At 38.9% G+C, this 22,052-nt stretch overlaps 1 protein-coding gene across 6 annotated transcripts in view; it reads left to right on the top strand.

Annotated features, from left to right (window-relative positions):
* INSIG2 (insulin induced gene 2) overlaps nt 1–14,663 on the top strand; it is a gene marked incomplete at its 3' end in the record, with an annotated part of 30,047 nt that extends 15,384 nt beyond the window's left edge. For 4 of the 6 annotated variants that reach the window (XM_082840617.1, XM_082840620.1, XM_082840618.1 and 1 more), the window contains exons 2-5: nt 1,253–1,645; nt 7,918–8,042; nt 11,174–11,340; nt 11,517–11,661. In XM_082840617.1, the coding sequence (XP_082696743.1) occupies nt 1,402–1,645; nt 7,918–8,042; nt 11,174–11,340; nt 11,517–11,661 (681 nt within the window). In that variant the 5' untranslated portion in view covers nt 1,253–1,401. Of the gene's footprint in view, nt 1–1,161; nt 1,646–7,917; nt 8,043–11,173; nt 11,341–11,516; nt 11,662–12,666 lie in introns of those variants that run through there. The other 2 variants (XM_082840622.1, XM_082840621.1) reach the window with 2 other exon arrangements.
* Between the last annotated feature and the right edge of the window lie 7,389 nt (nt 14,664–22,052).

Below are 22,052 nucleotides of genomic sequence, written 5' to 3'. Positions count from 1 at the left end.
AAGATATACTGTTAGGTGGGATAATGGTAAGTTATGAAAATAGTCTGTATAATACTTTCCCACTTCAAAAAAAGTATTCATAGAAAAAGAATTTAGGGCAACATGTAACAATTTGGGAGGCTGAACATAATGGTATGAATGAGGGCTTTGGAGCCAGACAGACTGCATGGATTTGAATCCCAGCTTGCCCTCTTACTAAGGCTGGAAACTTGGTTGAGTGACTTAACCTTTCTTTGCTTTTACACCTCACCTGTAAAATGGACATAATTGCACTTACCTGTTAGGGTTATTGTGAGAGTTAAAAGGACAGCTCCTAGATAGCCTCAAATGTTACTTGTCTTAAACATATACAAAGGAAAGTTCACGTTGGTTTAGAGGGATGAGTGAATACCTAGAGTGACTGTACTTGCAAAGTTCTAGGTTTTAGCCATGTGGATCAAACTTCTTAGCATCTAGCCAGGAGGTTATTCGTTATTTTCTTAGCTCGCTTTCTTCTGCTTCCTACTGCAGCTTTCTCACAATAGCTCCCATGATTGCAACAAGGGCAGACTGGGTCAAGGCAGGGGTGGGACACAACTCGGGCCCTGGTGACAGCGGGTCAGGTCTGGTTTCTGTGCTTGGTGTATGTGTGAGTGAGTGGGTGGTCATCTGTTTTTTTGTAAGATACTTTTGTGCAGAAATTCACATATATCAGCATTAAACATCAAAAGAGGTCATTTTATTCCCCTATGGAGATGGTCCTCACGAGCAAGTCACATTTTATTCAGAGCAATGTAACATTTTCAGTCAGAATATGTTGATTTTCTGTAAAGTAGAAATTTATTTATTTTCTGTAAAGTGTAAAAATTTCTACCTAAATCTCCAAGCCCATCAGTTACTTGGGCTTGGAGATTTGGGTAGAAGAAACAGAAACCTGGATTTTGATCTTCCAGTTTCTAGTAGAAGTGTCTCAGATAACGCGTCCTGCTTTTTTCACTGATGTGGGGCTAGCTGTTTTTACTATTATTCTAACCTTTTAGTCTCTTAGCTCACTAATTGTGTCCTAGTAAATATAGATATAGCAATTTATTTTTTATTACATCATTCATATAAAAATGCTTTTTAAATGTCTTCTTATTCAGTAAATAATTTAAATAAATATATAAGCTTGTCAATTCATTATTTGGCCTTTAAAATGAATTAGTATTGAAATCAGGAAAATTGTATAGTCATTTATTAGACACATTGATTTCTTTTTTCTTATCTCTTGCAGGATTTCTGGTAGGTCCTATTTTAGGACGAGATGCAATATTGTTGAAATGCCAATCTGCTTTGGTTCAGGCAGTTGGCTTTTCAGCTGAGAAGCCATTTCTTCTTCCTCTTTTTAAAATTTTTTTGCTGACTTACTGAACTTATGAAACCATGGCGGAAGGAGAGACACAGTCACCTGGGCCCAAAAAGTGTGGTCCCTATATCTCATCTGTCACTAGCCGAACTGTGAACTTGATGATTCGAGGAGTAGTGCTGTTTTTTATTGGAGTATTTCTTGCATTAGTGTTAAATTTACTTCAGATTCAGAGAAATGTGACGCTCTTTCCACCTGATGTGATTGCAAGCATCTTTTCTTCAGCATGGTGGGTACCGCCATGCTGTGGCACAGCTTCAGGTACGTGAAGGCCATGTCTGTAACACTTAGAAAGGAATTAGGGTAAATGAGTATCAATATTGTCTGGGCAATACTTTAAAAAAATTAGCTTTATTGAGGTGTAATTTAAATAGAGTGCAATAGGCCTGTTTTAAATGAACAGTTTGATGAGTTTAGACAAATACATAGAAGTCATGTAACTACCACCACAATCCAGGTATAGAACATTTCTGTTACCCCCTAAATTCTCCTGTGCCCTTTTGCAGCCTACCCCCAGCCTCAGGCTGTCACTGGATTATTTTTGCCTGTTCTAGAATGTGATATAAATGAAAATCATAGAGTTTGTACTCTTTTGTGTCTGATTTCTATCTGACTGACCCATATAACTTTTAAAAATTCAATCCTAAAAACAATCTTGATTCTCTTAGGGATGAGGCTTTTAACCTCTTAATTTTGTTCTTTCGTCAATCCATCTCATATAAACTTATTTTAAGTTATTTTGTTGATCATCATCACTGTTTGGTTTTAAGGTTTTGACATATATGTTATCCTCTGGTTTTTGAAGTAGATAAAAACTTGAAAGATGGAGACAGTCGACCCTTGAACAACATAAGGTGGAATTTATGTGTGGATGTTTTTCAATAAATATGTACTACACAGTCCGAGGTTGGTTGAATCTGTGGATGCGGAACTGTGAATACAGAGGGCTGACTGTAAAGTTATATTCAGATATTTGATTGTATGGAGGGTTGGTGCACCTAACCCTCATGTTGTTCAAAGGTTGACTATAGTTTTATTCAAGTTTAAAGCTTCATGTTGTTATTTTTTACATTTTTGCATATGCTTTTTTTCTTGGCATCTTGTTTTTAGATATACATTCAGAATAATAGATTCTTAAAGAGATCAGTAAGGTAGATTCTCTTTGCTTAAAATCATTATTATCCTATTTAGATCTTGTTTTTGGTGGACAGTGTATTGGATAAAGTGGAGTATTTCAGAATGCTGTATTGATGATGCACTTCCATAATGGATAGCTCTTCAGCTTTTTCTAATGAGACCAATAGATTGATACTATTTTATATAATAAAGTAATAGAAGGAAGCCATAATCATGTGGTAGAGGATAATTCTGATTGAGAGAGAAAAGCTCTTTTACGAATGTCCATTTGGTGTCTCACACCTAATATACATAACTACCTTGCAATATAATGTAGATCCTCCTTGATTTCCGTCCTAGAGCTAGAGGGCCAACAGTGAGGAGTTAGGTGTGAGACATTTTAAAATGACCTTGGGAAACTTATTGGACAATTACATAATCCCATTGTGTGGATTGAAGGGCATTTTTGTGGTAAGGTTTCAGCATGGTTTATATATTGATGTCTCACTATTACAATATTCCCATTAAAAGAGAACTTGTAAAGGTGATGATTCTTAGTTTCCCCAGATCAGTTGTTATTCTCTGAGAGAACAGGCAACATAGTCCAAACAGACAGAGCATAAATTACGTTTTATTATTCTCTGTTGTGTCTACCAGTCCTCATGTATTTTCCTTTCTTTCACTTAAGTTCAGAAGAAAAAAAGTTTTCCCAATGACTTTTTCTACTTCTTTGTTTCTTTTCTCCTATGGTAGAGCTGCTGTCTCGCTACTAATAGAAGCTTTTAAGGACTTGGAAGAACATGTCTTTTCAGAATAGACAAAAGGAAGGTCAAGGGAGAGAAATGATTGCTTATTGAATGTCTACTGATGTTCTGGGCATATCCCTTAACCCCAGGGATCTGTAGGGCAACGTTGGGAGTGAGATGTTTGCATTGTGCCTATTTTGGGGGGTTGAGGAAACAGATAAGGAGAGGATATCAATGAGTCCAGGGTTCCAGAGCCAAGGAATGGCATGGCTAGGTGAAACATCACATGCTGGGGAAGGGGGCAGAGGGAGCCACTCATCCTTCCCTCTATTGGGTATCTCTTTTGAACCTTCCAGACTAAGTGCCAGGCTTGGATGGAGTACAGTGGCCTGTGCTACACATTCTGGGCTACGGCACAAGAACTTGGCTGAGGTTTCATTCTACCTCTATTATGGAGAGGAACAGGGGTTACATCTCTGCCTGTGATATGGGCGCTTTTGCCACAAACTCACATTTAGGAAGGAAAACTTGTAATGTTAATGCTACATTTTAGTCACTTTGTTCCTACTTTCCTACCTTCTCCCAGCCGCTAGGCTTGTCACACTTACAAACCTAACCTCATATCATTCCATGTGGAGGATTTGCATTTACGTTTCTTGCTTAAGTGTTTCTTCTGAAAGCAGTGCATTCTTTGAGGTGCCCAGCAAATGAAAGGAAAGAGGCCTTGGGGAATTGAGATTCCAGTTAACGCTGCTGTTGATGTTGGGTAGGTCATGGTGTTTAGTAGGTGGGGGGTGAGGATACCAGGTTTGTGGAAGTTGCCAAAGATGGAAAATGGACTCTTGCATAATCGCTGCCCTCTCCAATTTTAGGGAAAATATTAAAGAAAAAAAGTAAATAAATGCTGTAAGAAACAGTGTGTACAGTTTGCGTGTGTATATGGTATGTATATGTTTTTGTGTATATGTGTTGTGGTGCATTTTCAAAGCTCTTATCATGTTAAATCAGAAAAACTGATAATTGTCCTTTGATTTTCCTGTCCAATTAATATTCGTAGACTGAGCAGCTACCTTCTAGAGGGTCTCCAGAATCACCACTTTCTACATGTAAACCCAGTGATGGAAAATTTGCTAGTGGTGCTTCTGGAGGGACAACTAGCAGAGAACTCTGATGAACTCCTTTTGATCCCATTTTCCTTTTCCTGGTTCTCTGTTTTTAGTTTAATAATGTTTGGTGTTTCAAGTTGGTTAACTTCTTTACGTGTGCAGTGCATTGGAATTGGAGTTAAGAACCTCTTGAATGTGATTGAGAGCTACAAAGGAATCTCTCTGAAGAATAAATAAGAGAAAAAAGATTGTGTGGATAAAATAACCGGAGAAGTTGACTAACAAATCACGAGTCAAATTAATATCTAATTTAAAAATGAAAACAAACAGATCTTTTCTGTTGAGTCATGCAGTCAGTCACCCAATTCCTGGAGAGTCTTAGAAGGCTCCTCCCTTTGTCTCTCACTGCCCACATCTGGTTTCCAAGTTTTACATCTCTCCCTTGTCTCTTTCTTGGTCTAGGCCCTCAACCGCTCTGCTTGGAATTTTCAGTCTTTTCTTTTTCTGCCTCTGATTTTGTCCCCCCTGCACCCCAAGTCCCTTCTCTCCTGTCCTGTGTTGTACACTCACTGCTGGAAGAATGATTGGCCCTCTCTCTGGCACAAGTGTGATGGTGTTATTTTCCCAGTGACTGTGGGGCAAGTCTCTGTGATATGGCCCCCGCCAACTTGTATCCTTCTCAGACTCTTTCTGGACCCGAAACTCCCTTTCCGCCTAAAGTTTCCAGTTTCCAGATGATACCAGGTATTTTCCGTTGTCTGTGCTTTTCCTCAAATGCTTTCCTTTGATTAGAAAGTCCTTTCCAGACCACTCACCTGCTGAACACTCCTGCCTCAAGGGTCACCTCTTCTATGAAGCTTTCCTGACACGCTCGCACCCTGCTTCCCCTCGGCACACACCAGGAGAAGACTGGACCCCCGGGCCCTTCAGTGCTGCCCCTAACACGTTACTCTACTTAATTGTTTCTGTGGTCACTTTGGGACGGGGGTCATGTCTTACTCATTTTCCCTTTTTAAATCCCCAGTAAATACCAAGAACTCGACACATTATGGAGGTTTAAGTATTTGTTGGATGAACACATTGCTTATCCTGTCGTAGTTTTCCATGAAAGTATATCTCATTCAGTGGTTGTGCTTTTTCAGCCCCTTTTCCTTGAAAAATGTTTGATTTAACTGTTTCTCTTAGCGCAGCACTGCATTAAAAACATGACCATGAAAAATGATGACTTAATATTGACATTTTACAAACTTCTCTTGTTTTTGGTCTTGGTACCCTTCAACTAGTCACTGGGAAATAACTGAAATATATCACAAGAAATGTGGTTTTTGCATCAGAGAACCATCTGATTAAGCAGGACTGTGTTTGCATATGATTTTACACAGGGATGATTTTAACAGTCTCTCTTGTTAAAATAAGAAAGTGGAGGAAGAGGACAAGAAGGCCAGACACACTTCTGCTGAGCTCTGAACAGTGCAGCCTCACTGTGCTGTAGATGTTGCTCTCAGACTCTGCCAGGCCTTTATTTAAAGGAAAGAAAGAAGACGTTTAATGCGAAGTGACAAGCTCCCTCGAATTCTCCCTCTCAGTGAGCGTCCAAGAACCATGCATACTCAATGGATTTGATTTTTATTGGCAAATCCCAAGGTTGGCAGCGTGGCAGTTTAAATTTCTTTTTGTGTTTTTGCTTTCTCTCCTCAGTTGTCTCTCATGTGTGAGTCTGACATCACATGCATAAAAATACAGTCAATTTTACTTATTTATATCTTTGCACACACGTCAGTACTCTCTGTGTGATAATTCTTTACCTATGGCATCAGCTGCTGAGGAAAATTGACTTGGAATATCTGATCTTAGTTGATTTCCTCAGCAACAGGCAAAGGGAAGAAAGAGAGAGAGAGAGAGAGAGAGAGTGAGGGATGACACATGAGCTGCCAGTTTCATGACCCCTTGAGAACAAAAAAGAGGTAATATTCATTTAGATATATTTCAACTGTTAGGCATGCTTGTTGCCACTTTAACTTTGTAGAAATTTGGAAACGCTGTCAGTTAATCTCACAGGATTTTAGAGCAGAACCTTTTAAATAGGAATATAATTTGAAACTTTTAAATTTACTGGTAGCTGTTGGAGCTCTGCGTTGTTGAAGTTTGTTGTTAATGTCTTGATGGTCTGTGAACCATCTATCCTCAGCAAAAGCCTAATCAGAAGAGCACTTTGAGTTTTGCGGGTTAGAAAATGTCTGCATCATTGCAACATCTCCACTCCAGATGAAAGGGTGACGGTGCAGCCTGGTTTTCATGCTGTTCCATTGGTCTGCTAGCCTCTGATTTTTGATATTAATTGATTTCTGTTTTTCCTTTAAGATTGAATGCATTGTTTGTGAGATAGAGCTAGCCAGTACCAGGCCAGGCAGGGGCTTCTAACCCCTCAGGCGTAGGTTTGGGTGCAATAATTTCATGATACATCAGAGGTAATACTGGACATTTTAAACATACTTTTGAACTGATGTGACAGTTGTGTTTTTATTACCAAATGGCAGCATAAACATTCTGTTTTTAGGAAGATGAGCAAATTAAAGCTGCCCAGCTATTTCCTGTTAAATTTAATCTGTAGAAGTATATTTTCCTTAAAACTTGTTGAAGAATGTGTTGGTTCATGAAATACTCTTTTTTTAATGACTAACTTAGCATTTAAAATCTTCTCCCAGTGAATGAATAAAATGTTGAGGTTTGTCAAGTATTTAAGTTAAAAATTGAGTTATTCGTACTGATTAATTGCACCATTAGTATTCAAAATGTTCTTTCCAAAATGCAGAAATATACCAAAAAGGTTTTTTCTGATCTTTTAACAGTGGATTTAAATTTTAACTGAAAACATATAATTCTGTAGACCATGTTTCCTCCATCTGTCCTCTGCAGAATGAGTCTTACAAGTAGATTTCTGTTGCAAGTTTCCCTGCTTTGACAGTCTGACCTAGAGTCTCATTAGAGGGCCAGGTTGGAAGGGAGTTGTCCGGACAAGGCACTAGACACAAGAGACTGAGTGAGACAAGAAGCTGGGGGGACAAGAATTGTATGTGTGGCAGGACAGCTATAGCCATCTAATACAACGTATATGATGAGCTTGTACGTGTTTACACTTCGAGATTCTCTTTAGATTTGTGACATTTCATAGCATGCTTCATGGTTATATAGCTTAGAGAGAACATTGCTTAACTGCCAACTGCTTTGATGCTTTCCAAGTCTCAGAGATATTAGTAGTAGAAAAGTAGCATGAATCATCTAGTCCAATCTGCTAAATTCTGAATCATACGCTGAAGTAGTGTTTTGCCTATTATAATTGAGAGTACTGTTGTACTCATTTACAATGCTGTCTTCGATGGTGTTACCCTCACTGTTTTTTTCTTTTGGAAGGTAAGTTTAAAATATCAACGATTAATGTTAAGTAAGTTGAAAAGCTTTTCTAGAGAATCTTTCAAATGCTTATGATGGTTGTTGTGACTCTTAGCTTAAGTTTTGCCTGTATACCATTGGAGATGACTTAATTTTTTCCCTTTTTTCCCCACAGCCGTGATTGGGTTATTATACCCCTGCATTGACAGGCATCTAGGAGAACCACATAAATTTAAAAGAGAGTGGTCCAGTGTAATGCGGTGTGTAGCCGTCTTTGTTGGTATAAATCATGCCAGCGCTGTATCCTTCCTGCTGTAATGAAATGCGTAATAACAAAGCAGCTTTTGACAAACCAAAGGTTAAACAGTCCCTCGCAACTTCACTGTTGTCAAATTGTGATATGCCCACTTAGTCATAAAAAGAATGCACGCCGCGTTGTTGAAGCATCATGGGAGTACCTGTGCAATTACAGTGTGGGGTATAGCCTTTCATTTCAATCCCTATTTTTCGATATCACTCAGAACTTTGCACATTTAAAAAATTTACATGGTTTTCTTAAATTAGGTTACTTGATTACCTCCATCTAGTTTTGGTAACTAGCATTGAAACAGATACATTTTCAAAGGAATTTCTTTTCTCTCTTCATTTAAGATTTGTCAGTAAGGACATCTGGTGGCTTCAGGTGCTGGTTGGTTTTTTGTTCTGTTTTGTTTTTAATTTGAAGAATATATATATATATATGTATATATATATATTTTAAAGACTGTTATTTATTGGTTTTAATCAACACCAACAAACCACATAAATGTTCTTAAAAGTGGTAGAGGCAGAAGTAGCCAACTTAGACTGTGGCCCAAAAGAACTTTTTTTCCTAAGTTACATATTTTTAAAGTTTGATCATTTTGAGGATTTTGATATTTTAATTTAGTGATTAATGAGTATTTTCATAGTGTCCTGGCTAGAAGGATAAGGTAGCCTCTATGTCCCACCTCTCCTCTGCTTCTACCCCCCAGAAAAAAATGTCCACCCCCAGAACAAAAGTTTTTGCCCTCATAAGGATTTTATCCTGTCATCCTCCCTACTTCCTCCCTGCCCCGCTGACCTCCCAACTTCCCTTTGTAGAAGAGGATCTGGGAAATGCTAGTTCAGTCTTCCCTTTTCTGGAAGAGATGGCTTAGAGGATGGAGGTGGCAGGAGCCTTCTCTTTGGGGAAGAGAAGATGTGTGACTCAGGCTGACCAAGGTTTCCTCCTGTAACTGCGCTGGGCTCAGGGCTGGCAGCTGGAGAGAGTGTGGGTCACTGGGCAAGGAGATTCCAGCGTCTCTAACAGGATGTATTGAGGTGTTTTGGAGAAGCTGGAGAAGAGGAACCAAGGAAAGAAGCAGGGTCCTAGATTCTGAAAGCACGTCTACCTTTCTGTTCCTAGTCACGCTGGCTCTTGGAGATCTGTGAATTTGGAAGTCCCTCAGTGGCTCTTATTATTTTGTTTTTTACCCTTTTGTCTTAAAGAGTTTCCCAACGTGTTTAGTTTGGTGAAATCTTTGAGAATTAGGATTTTATAACAAACAAATCTAGTGGTTAGGAGGACTTTAAAAAGGTAGACTCGTACAATATTATATCTAGAAGAAAACTTAGAAATCCCCTAGTTCCACATTTTCTTTATAAAGATAATAAGAGAAATGAAAGCTAGAGAGGTTTCGTACTTTGCTAAATCATGCATACTGCAAGGCTGCTCCAGAGCTGAGGCCAGACCCTGGAGATCCTGACTCGAGTCTAGGAACATTCCTTCTCCTACCAAGGAGCCCCACAGGTGTGTAAATTCGTCTCTGTCTGGTGGATTAGACCTTTCTATCCTAGACAGTTCAGGTATTTTTAAGTTGAGTAATTTAGATAACCTTTTCTGGAATTAAAAAGACTTACATATCTAATTTAAATTCTTTACATTGGTCATTCTTTTCTTCCTCTCAATGAAATCCTTAAATATAGTCATCTTAGCTATTCTGTTCATCCTTTAAGCAGAATCCAAAATGTTTACAAAATATATAACACAGACTTAATATTAGGTTACTTAGACTTTAGAAAATCACATTGTACTATTTTTAAGATTGATGTTTTACCTGTACCCTAGAAGCCTCCTTATTTTGCTTTGACTTTTAGCAAAGTTAATTTAGTCAGCAAAGATAGAACCCAGTTAATGTCAAATTCCAGTCTTTACAAGAATGTTTATTGCATAGAGAAATCAGAGTGCACAAGTGTTTCTTTGGAATTTGAGGTATAATACTCACTAAAGAATAAAAGCTTTTTCAGAAAGCATGCCATAGACTATAGGTCTCTTGATAAATCAAGCCTAAACAAGGACTGACCAAGAATGGCAGTCTGGGCGTTCAGGATACCCGCTGGTTGGGTAGGAGGGGGGAATGGTGGTGAACAGCAAGGTTGTTAAAGGAAGTGGAAAATGGTTTTATATGTATTTTTGGAACTTGCCCTCTCTTCTCTGTAGTTGCAGCGTGGCCAGTTTGGCAAGATATATAGTATCCTCTGGGGAGCTGGATGTAGAGCCAAGATGTGGCCTTTGGGACATAGATAATGCTCTTTTAATGACACTTGAAATTAATTCCTTTAGTGTAATCCTCTAGCAAAGAAATGAGAAAATTGAATTTATAAAGCTTCGTTTTACCAGGAGATTCTGAAGTAGAAAAGGGCTGTACATTTGTGAATAGGTGCTTAAGTAGGTGACGGAAATAAAACATCATTTGAGCAAACTGTCCTATACCAGAAAGTCTCAGGCACCAAAATAGCTTGGCAGGTTGCAAGATAATGTTCACTTCAGGGCTTTATCCTCAACAAATTAAAACTAGAACAGTTGACATAATAGAAAGGGATAGTGTGTCCTTGGTACTCTTGTTTCTGGACTGCATTATTATAAAATGTGTCTGTCAGTAAATCACATAGAGAATGTGGTACCCTGTTAAATAGCTGTCAACTCTTCTATTTGCAAGTTCCTGTATGATTCTCAAGTAATTCTAAGCCTGTTTGAGAAGTAATATCGGTTTCCTTTTTGGCAAAAGTGTGTTCCTTTAGCAATACTTGTGTTTCGAGGCTTCTAGTTACATTTTTTTGCAAGGAAAGCATTTCTTAAATAATGGATCTGATCTGATAATCGGCAATGTATATACTGTGCCATTTTTTTGGAGAGATTAACACGTCAGTGAGATCTATTAGTGAAGTATCATGCCCTCTGTGCGTCTTTAGTACATATCGGAGATAGTTTTAAGCCTCCCTAGTCTTGTACACTGTATTAAAAACCTGAATGCACTCTAGACTATGCAGTCTATTCCCTTCTCAACATTAACATCTTTTATTTTAGAAAAATGAACAGGTGATATTATTTGGTTACAAATTTAAAGATGACTCTTTAACACTGATCTCAGAAAGTGGATTTTGATAACAACATACAGTTGTCTCTCACACTGGCTGCACTATCCATTGGACTGTGGTGGACTTTTGATAGATCTAGAAGTGGTTTTGGCCTTGGAATAGGAATTGCTTTCTTGGCAACTTTGGTCACTCAACTGCTAGTCTATAATGGTGTTTATCAGTAAGTATTCTTTTTGGTGCTTGTTTCCTAAAATCTCAGAATTGAGATTTTAAAATTGCATTAGCCAGTTTAATCTACAGAGTAACTTATTTTGTAACTTATTTCCATTGTAATTATCTTAATAAGTGTCATTGTACTTCCTTTGTGAGTTGTTAAAAATATTTCTATTATTCTAGATACACATCTCCAGATTTTCTCTATGTTCGCTCTTGGTTACCATGTATATTTTTTGCTGGAGGCATAACAATGGGAAACATCGGTCGACAACTGGCAATGGTAAGCTCATGCTCATTTACTTACCTTTCTGTTATTGAGATGTAAGACAAGTTTTCTCCATACAGCAATAGAATAAGTCATTTGGAAGAATTTAATCACAAGTGTATTAAAAATGGAAAAAACCACTGGATAGAAAAGCTAAAATGTGTTATGGATAGGGTGATACGATCTATCCTCCAATTTTTATTAATTAATTAATTTATTTTATTAATCTATACGTTTCTACTCCATGAAAAAGGGACAGTTTTAAAAGTGAGAAGAAGCGCTGCTTATAACTATGTTGCTACAATAAATATAAATTAGGACTATCTCCAGCAAATCAAGATGTTTGATCATTTTAGTTAAGAAGGAAAAGGACATTGTTGATAAGCCCAGTCAGAGAGGGCAAAGGTCAGGGACTGGCATTCAGATGCCACAGCAGTTTCATGAATAGGTGCTGTCACTTTTACCATTTTAGCCAGCTGAGAGAATTGAGTGGTTTACATTGCTGTCTTTTTGGTAGTCTAGCCACCCAGTTATCCTAAATCCATTGGTTTACTTTATTTTGAATTATGGGTAGACATTTTAATAGCTGTCCTTTCAAAATATTGTTTTAACCAGAAGCTTTTGCTAATATAGTAGATTTTTTCCTTTCAATTTTAAAGTTATTTGAAAAAATATTATCTGAATTCACAATATTAGTCCTGTCCTTAAGTTCATGACCTTTCCTTTGCTAATATGCCTTAGGGAGCACACAAAGAAATTTATTTTGCTTCCTTTCATATTCTAGGATTGATCTAAATCATATACTGTTATCATTTGCTTGTAATGTAGAAATATCATTTTTTCCCTGCTTTTGGCTATGCCCCTTTCAGTTCTAGAATGCGAATTTCTTTTTTCCTTTCATAATTGTCATTTAATCCTAATAGTTGTATAACTCTCAGATTCTTTGAGGAATAAAGTGGGCATATGTTAATAAACTATTAAGTTTAGACCTTTTTAGTTTATATGGAAATTGCTATTCAAAATAAACATTAATCTGTTAACCTTTTAACCTTTTAATTTTTACAGTATGAATGTAAAGTTATCGCAGAAAAATCTCATCAAGAATGAAGAAGGCAAAAACATATCTTTTGTACAGAAAAACAAGACGAAAAGGGCATGTAAATGATAGCTATACCAACAATACTTCGGACTATAAAATTGCCAGGATGCAGTTTTTCCCTTAATTGGTGTGTGTATACATATACACACATATACACACATACATATGTTACTGCAATCTGTGATTGCTTCATCTGTAAATCAAGTACAAACCTTTATGTATTTGACTTAAATAACTGTAAAATATATATGCACTACATTAAAAAACATGTTGATTAATAGATGAAATTTTTAATTTTTTAGACATACCATATATTGTATCACAATGTTGATGTGCCAAAATATTCAGTTATCGTCATGCAGAGTATAAGAATGCTTTGAACAATTTATAGACTTACTGAAATAAAATATGAGGAAAGCCAAAAAAAAAAAAAAAAAAGCAAATGGAAAGTGGTATATTCTCTTTTGCTTACTGTTGTGCCTTTTTATTTTTCTAATATATAGCAGTACGAGTTATGGGTGCCCTAATGTGTGGTTAGTTTCTATTTTAATGTTGTCTCAGAGAGCTTTGGGTGTTTTAATATATGATGAAAAAGAACTTCCAGGGAACATTTTCATACCTGCATTACTGGAGAGAGTCCAAAGAGTAATTTTTGTTTTAACAGATTTTGCTGGAGGTGAAAGTGATCAGCAGGAGAGTTTATCAGCATCAAATTGTTTTGAGTCTAAATCTGGAAGAATACATACAATTAAAAGTAAGGACCATTGAAAAATTTAACTAGAGTAAATATGTTTTACAAATACAAAATGACCTTCTGGAGTGCCACAGAGTGTTAAGTGATATTAACTGTCATTTGCAGTACAGTATTATACTGCTTTTGCACATGGAACACATAAGAATTCCTGAACAGGTCAAAATGAAGTTTCTAGTTGTCTTGGGTTCTGTAATCTGTTGGGTTCTGTAAAGAGAACCCTTTGAGCTGGGCTGCTTCATATGATTGATTGTCAGTGGATTGCATCCGAGGAGTGGATGGGCACATAATTTCTTATGTATCCATGCGCCCATTAATGAACAGTTCAAGAATGTGTTGTTTTAGAATGTATTGGGATGGCATACTGTGCATGGTAAGGATCCTGGTAACAGTTTTGTGCATATTTTTCCAACAACTGGAGCCTTTTGAGTATGATTTAAACATAGTCTTAGTTAACCTTTTCCCCCAGTTTTTATTTTTGAAATTGATGGCAATTGTCTGATACACAAGGGTGAAATCTGCTTACTCTGGAGGGGTGTGTATGCGTATGTGTGTAGGACTGAGTGAGGGAGAGAGAGAGAGAGAGTGTGTGTGTGTGTGTGTGTGTGTGTGTGTGTGCATGCATGTGCTCATGCTCTCTTAATATGTCAACTAGATATTTTTCCAGTTTTGATTTTAAAACCATTTCTGTCAGACTGAGATCTTGTATGCCAAACTTTAATCTGCTCTTATGTTTTAAGGCTGAAAGTGTGAAAATCCTAAGAGGATTTCCTATTGAATATATGTACACAATCTTAACTATAGTGGTGGTAAACATACTACTGTAATTTATTATTCTATCTTCCAGATAATGTTATTCATTTAGAACAAATAAGGTATATTTTTAGAATCAACTTTGTAAGCACTATAATTCTTTAATAAGTTATAAGGTCTATGATGTGTTAACTTTGAAATTTGCTGTTTAAAGCAAGATGTATTAAATATATAATTATCATCTTGGTTAAGAGTCTTTTTTCCATCCTTGTGGTTAATCTTAGAATTATATTACTGAGCATTAATTTACTAAACTTAACATGGGTGGTTGAATTAATTCAGAAATAATGAAGGAAACTAAGTTTAGTGTTACAGGAATTGAATGATTTTCACTTTGAGTTCTTAAATTTATTTGTATATCACCTAGAAAACAAGAAAAGATATTTCTGACAAAAATAAAATTGTTTTGATATTTTGATAAGTGTATAAATATATTACATCTTTTTTTTTTTGCAGTGAAAGTGGTAAACATCTTTTAATACTGCTATATTGGCAGTGCTTCCTGGCTTTTATTATTTAAAGTTTTAAAAATTGAATAGTTGAAAACTGAAACTTAAATTCTATGAAAGCACAGGCAAATAATTAAAATTAGCTAGCAAGAACCCTGGTAATACTTTTGTTATAATCTTCATTTGTTTGCACTGAACTGTTTTACCTTCATTAAGGTCTTTGGAACCTCTCAGTGGTGCCTCTACTTCACACATCTGTTTTCTAGGTGGAATCCAGACTTGGTCAATATCATTAAATACTTCTCTAATCTTTCGGCTCACTTACCTGCATAATGACATATATTCTTTGTAAGGTAATTCTTCCAGTGATGGTCTGTGAATGGTAGAGTCTTCGCTTTGTGGGTCTGAAAAAGTCTGTTTCATTCTTGAAGAAAAATTTAGCAGGCCATAGAATTCTAGGTTCACAGTTTCCCCCTAATCCCACCACTTTGAAGATTTTTTTAACTTGTTGTCTTCTGTCATCTAATGTTGCAGACAACAAGTCTGCTGTTAGTGGAATTTTCTTTCCTTTGTAGATAATCTGTTTTTTTCTCTCCAGGAGCTTTTTCATGATTTTCCCTTCATCTTTGAGGTTAGTTTCACTTTTACTTGTTTGGTTTTAAAATTTGTTTTTATTTTTCTTGCTTAGTATTCAGTATGCACTTTCAGTCTGTGGGCTCATGTCTGGAAAATTTTAAAATCTGGCTGCATATTGGAGTCCTGTGGAGTCTTGTAAAAATATGCTGATGCCTAGATCCCACTCGCAGAGACTCTAATATAATTGACCTGAGGTGTGCTCTGAGCATTAGGAGTTTCATAAGTTCCCCAGGTGATTCTAATGTGCAGCCCAGGTTGACTCTCACAGGTGTAGATACATGTAATATAAGGTGGAGGGTCCAGGTGAGAGAGATGTAATGACTTGGAAATGAAGAGTGAGGGACACACTGAGATAACATTTTCGATTAAATCATCTGCACTTGGTGACTTGGGTATAAAGGTCGAGGAAGAGGAAATGTGAAAGGTGACTTAATTTTTCTCCCTTGGAAAACTAAGTGGATGGTATTTCTGTAAACCGAAAAAGGAATGCAGAGAAGTAGGTGAATGGAAGTTTGATTTGATATGTTGAGGCTGAGGGATGTAGGAGGCCTCTGGTAAAGATGAGTATAAGCAGTGGGATATTTGAGCCTGGGTTATTGGGTGTAATGAGGGAGTCATCAGCATATGACACTAATAAATACAGCTGTGGGAGTGGATGAGGTCACCTAGGGAGCATGGTATAGTGAAAAGGAAGAGATCTGAGGCACACTGGCCTGTTGGCAGAGAAGCTGGTGAAGGAGATAAAGGGGGTATAGTCAGAAGTAGGAGGAAAAACAAGAGAGTGATGTGGAAGCCAAAATAGGGGGTTTCAGACAGAGGGTAACTGGTAGAATGAAGTACAGTTGGAGGGAATAATTGACTTTAGAAGTACAGGTGATGATATCTGATTGTTTTATGTTGAAACATTTTTTCTCTAACCTATTTTATCTTAACATTTAAAGTATATCATTGCATACAACATATATCTGAGAAAAGCCTGATCATGTACTGTCATTTATTACTAGTAAGGGGAGCTGGGGACAGCTAGAGAACTTTGAAAGAATAGTGGAGATTGGGGCCGTATCTTTGAAGAACGGACCCAGGAACTGACTAGAAGTGAATAAAGAATCTTCAGAGAGTTTTGAGACCATCCAGGACCCAGGTGAGGCTGGAGACCAGATATTTGCAGTGGAGTCAGTTAACGTGGCGGTGCCATGTTTAAATGGGCTCCGTAGCCCAGGGCCTAGGCCACTTGTGATGGAGCAGATTGAGTCTAGTGGGGAGTTCGCTGGTAGACATGGCACAAGCCTTTGTGGAAAATTAAAGGAGGCTCCTAATGCAAGGTCAAGAGATTTATCGTGGGATCCAGGCAAATTGGGGAAGGAAGTTGAATCAGCAGTGCTAACCTGACTGCATGGGAGAACGGTGTGAGGTGAAAGGACAGCATGTCTAAGGAGGCCAAAACCCTGTTTGATGGGAAGGGTGATCGGCTTGGGGTTTGTAGTCAGAGAGGGATTTAATGGCTCACTTCCAGGTCTCGAGGTCCAGGGTATGATCTGAACACCTGTGTTTCCATGGTTTACAGAAGTGGCTGGAGATCTGAGGCTTGGGTGACCAGCTGTTAGTACCAGTATGGACGGTACTAGAATGGTCGCAGAGGCTGGGTGGAAAGGAAGGTCTCCTCTGTGGGCTCATGACCATTAGAGTGAAACACTTATCCAGATGCCTTGATTGTATTGGAATTCTAATTAGAGTCCCTTCCCTCCTGTTTAGGAGTGTGTCTTCTACTAGTCCTGTTCAATCAGAGACATCATCTCTTTAATCCTGGGCGATTTTTTTTTTTCTGTGTTTGCTGTTATTATTCCTTTGTTCACCTTCTCTGTTCTTCTGAAATTCCTCTATTTGGGAGCTCTTTGACCTTTTGTTCCTGTTTTCTATATATCCCTTAGCTTTCCTCTGTTGTGCTACATTCTAGAAGAACTACTTAACTGGATCTTCCAGCTAAACCAGTTGCTCTTCAGCTGTACCCATTCAGCATTCATCCCATCCGTTGAACTTTTAATTTCAGTGATGACAATTTCAATTTCCAGGATCCCTCTTTTTGTGTGTGTGTATGTGTGGCAGTGTGTGGTCATTCTTGTATTTCCTGAGGATATTAATTAATCTTCTAAAGTTCTAAACTCTTCTAAAGATCCATGGCAGGGAAGGGCAGGATGAGCCTGCGCCAGCCTGTCTCTGGATGTGAGCACTCCTTGGTCTGCCTTGGGCACACTCCCAGGCCTCTCTGAACTTCGTGCTCACACTGCTTGCATCTGGGGGCAGATACTGTGCTGTCTGTCTCTGCCCGGTCCAAAGCAGCGAGTAGAAGTATGGAGGGGTTGGCTAGATGGCTGCTTCTGCAGGAGCCTGCTCTAACGCATGAGGTCTGTTGCCCTTGGTATTTCTGGCTCCAAGCATTAGCCACCTATGAGCTTTGAATGTCCCTAGTTTCACTTTTAGCAAATCCTTTCCTTGAGTGAGCTGTGGTTTCTTTCCACCTATCTGCTGTCAATTGTTTTCTTGCTTTCAGGGCTTCCTTGTAGTGGTAAAGACATGGAGGAGACTTCTCCTTATCTGGCAGTATACTTGTAGATTCCTTTACCTTTTAAAAATCTTTTGTTGTTTCTATGGATGTGGGATAGGAGGGAAAAGCTACAGCTTGACTAGTCTGCCTCCCTGATTCAATCTTCCCCACAATTTTTCATACTGTAAAATCTTGCCATTTGCCTGATCATTTGTCTTCACATTTCAAAAATTCAATTTAGTTGGGAGCTGAAAATAGGTTAAGTCAGTGGTTTCCTGCTTGGTCTCAATAAAAATTGGGATATGGAGATTTTTTTTTGCCTTCGAAATACATTTAGTTCATTGAGATCATTGTGCCAGGAAGTGTAAATATCCTTGTATCTGTTCCTTTATGCCTCCCTTCTTTTTATCACTGATGAAATCTGTGAAACCTGTCATCCTTCTCTGTGATTTACAAGACAGACTTTTCCAGGGTATGTCAACTGTTCTGAAGAAAATGTTGTTAAGGATCAGATTTGGCAGATCAGATAGATAATGATGTGCCTGTGAAAGACTGGGCTATTGATGAGCCTCGTGTCAACACTGATTGCCATATGTGGGCAATTTTTCCCTTTCACCGTTGCTCTGGCTGAGGTGTCTGTAAGGATTTTCATGAGCAAGGGACGGTTTTGATTCTAAATCAGAATTCTGTGCTGGCACAACTGTGTTTTATTCTGCTTGGTCATGGCAGGATTTGTAACTGCTAATAGTTCTGTGGCTTCCCCAAAGGTGGGCTTTAAAAGTAATGAGCACTGAGGAAACGTATTTCCATTTAAAATAATCTTTTTTTTTATTACTGTTCTGAAACTAATAAATTCACTCAGTACTACTGTGTTTCCACGGGTTTGTTCAGTTCGTGAGACTTTGTCTCTCTTAGAAACATGTTTTGAGTAACTTGTACGGAATGTGATCGTGGACCAATTCATTGTGATGAGCAATTGAGTAGACGAAAGAAAGAACCCAACTGCTGAATCTGATTGTTTTGGAAGAAAAGTTTCTAAAATGCATTCCCTGGGAATTTCTGCCATTGAATGAAAGTCATTTCTATTTCCTTTATAGTCATCACATGGCACTCCTAGATCTTCTGGGAATGTCTGCTCAACCAAGTTATGACGGTGACAGTTCTGTTTTGAAACAGTTCCTTCTGCCTTCACAAAAGCTTGAAATTTTGCAGCAGGACATTACAGGAGGACAGACTGCTGCCCCATCATCTTAGGATCAGCTGGAGGAAGGCTGCTGTGCTTGGTCTCCACACACTGGACTTGGGAAGCCTGCACACTGACAAACTGAACATGAAGTTTAAAGATGTTTGTAAAGACAAATCTTTGCGGAATTTTCTATGCCTCAGACCTAGTGTGGGTTGATATCATGCCTGTCCAAGAGAGAAGGCGGGTCAGGATATGTTGAAGCAAGTCTTCTAGAATATATGTAAAATTCATAATAAAGTTGAGTCAGATTCAACTTTATTTTTTCCCCACAAAAAGTAAATTAGTGATTCTTAAATCTTTGTTAGGATTAGTTCTGGTCCTGTGACCCCAACTACCTGCAAGGGGGCTGGGATGTGCAATCCCTCCCCTGACAGGAGAACCAAATATAGGTGATCATTGGTAATGTCCACCTCAGTTGGTTTAAAGCATTTTGTAGCACTCTCTTCCCACTAGAGTATTTTTCTTCACAAGTGATTCATAGTGAACAGAGTTATAAGGAAATGAAAATTCTTTTGGTGGTAAAATTATAGCCTTTAAAATACATAAAATACAAACTTTGTATCCAAGTCCTGGAAGGGTGGGGAAGAAGGAAGGGAGTCCACTTTTGTCTTTTCCTATCATCTGAAAGGGAGGGGGTGAGGGGGAGGGAGTGAATCAAGTGTTTCCTTAGTGCTTCCTACAAATGTCCCTACCACACAGATAAGGATCGTTTTACAGCTGCCAACATCCACGTTTTTCTGAATGGCGGAGCAGCATTTCAAACTCCGGTCTAACTTTGCTCCAACAGTCAAGGATTCTCACCACCACATGGTACTGTCCCTGAAAGTCCCTGCAAACTATTTTGCATGTACATTTCCAGCAGATTTCCAAGGCCATCACTAAGTGACTTGGCACAGAGGCATCTCTGACACGAATGCGACCTTGACTTCATAGAGGTGTGTTTCACGTGTTGCTTCACTCTGGGATCCGGCTTCTCTAGGAAGTTAACATAAGCATACTTAGAGAGTCTGACGACTTTAGCCCTCAGGGAATGCCTGGACTTGAACCTGAAGGCTCTCTTGATAGCAGACATCCTACCTCAGCCTCCACAGACACAGTCCCATGTGGAAATCTGACAGCATAGAAAGGAGATAAAATTTTTAACAGGTTTTGACTTCTGACCTATTAAGAAGTTAAGTCTGAGAGAAGTCTGTGTGAATTATTGTGCTGGCTGGTCTAGCTTTTGATGTGCCCACAATACGTAAGTACTGGCCTGGTGGGATCCATGCACGCGAGCTGTATAGACGGTAAGTTCCATTAGAGTAGGAAGAGGATGTTAACACGGTGGCCCGGGAAAGGCATCTGGAAGGCAGGGGCACAGGTACTGACGGGTCAGGCCAGCTCGAGGAGGGGAGGACAGTTCTCTTGGGCATAGGATGGACAGGAACACCACATGGACAGACAGGCGGATGTTCTCTGAAGACTCCAAAGTCCGGTCTGGAGGTGGTGAAGATTGCATGCAGGTTGAGGAAATGGTGGGAGGACAGACTTAAAACGTGGCTTCACTTCACTCTGGGGGTATAAGTGGTTCCGAAAGAGCCTACCAGCAGGATGTGTTCTGCTTAGACAGGGCCCCCAGCTGCCCGCGGGGTTACTTGTGGGAGCCCTGCGTGTTGAGGCTACCCCGTCTAGCACAGCCCAGAGCATTCCCATCGTCATCAGACTTTTACTGAAAAAGAACATCCTGTGGCTGATCAAGGCACAATCCTGAGGTTGAGCAGAGTCAGGAAAGAGCCTTGGGAATTGAATAAACTCAGGCTTGATTTGTGTCACCCAAGGGGTTATTTACAGACTGGAACCGTGGGCAAGTCCCCCAAGCTCTTGAAACTTCAGTTTTTCATCTACAAAATGGAGATACACTCCCACCTTTCTTGGAGGGCCATTACCATTAAATGCAGTAATATGTAAACAGGCGTCCAGTGAAATATTAGTTCTTCTTTCCCTCCTGTCTATTCATTTCAAAGTATGGGTACTGTACTGTTCCAGCACATTGGCATCCCCTCTGCATCAGGATAACTTCCCTAATTTTTTTATCAAAATGGAAGGGAGCAGAATCTACTCTGCCAAAGACCACCGTCCACAGCTTTCCTCACCAGGTTAGTCAACAGCGAGCAGGTTCCTAAGGAAGCAGGACAGAACACTGGCTGGTCGTTGTTATACTGAGTAATTGTTCAGCTGGAGGTTTGGCCAGGTTAGGCTGGGATGTCATCCAGGGAGCGAAGCTCAGGTGAGATGCTGCAGGATGGCATGAGGACACCAGAGGGAAGGAAGGGTATGGGAAATAGTAGATAGGTTTTGTCAGCATCTTATTTTTACCTAGGGATGATGGCTCTGTCCTCATACTTTATAGTGTCACCACTGTGAGAGTGCACTTTCCCATAGAAGGAGTTACATTTTAATTAGCCACACGGCACCTGATTTCTAACCTATCAGCCCTTTTCTCCAGGCTTCATCTCTTTGGGTTATTTTTGCCCATGTCCGCCACTTGCCTACGCCTTTCATGTGTATCAGAAAGGAACGACCAAGCACCCTGGAAATCCTATTACCAGACCTCAGGGTATTAATTGTCGCGTTCTCCCCCATGGTTACACACGTGCTGAAGAAGTGGTTCTCTTTCAAAAGTGTCTTGTCAAAACGCCAGGCACAGTTTGTTTTTGACATTTGCTGCTACCGTTAAATAATAGTCTTGCTTCTGTCATAGCTAATGTTGACTTGAAGGCATTTGGAGGGCATTTCTCAACTCCAGCCTTAACAGTGAGACCTGGGTCTTGACAGATATTTTTCTTGTTTGCCCAGGGCAACTGAATGTAAGGGGTTGCAACCTTTGCTTTTCTAAGCTCAAGAAAATTTCAGATGGGTACACACCACTTAAAACT

Source organism: Leucopleurus acutus, assembly GCF_964270905.1.
Source record: "Leucopleurus acutus genome assembly, chromosome: 6".
Lineage (NCBI taxonomy): Eukaryota > Metazoa > Chordata > Mammalia > Artiodactyla > Delphinidae > Leucopleurus > Leucopleurus acutus.
The sequence above is the reverse complement of the archived record's forward strand: the minus strand, read 5'-3'. Positions and strand labels throughout refer to the sequence as shown.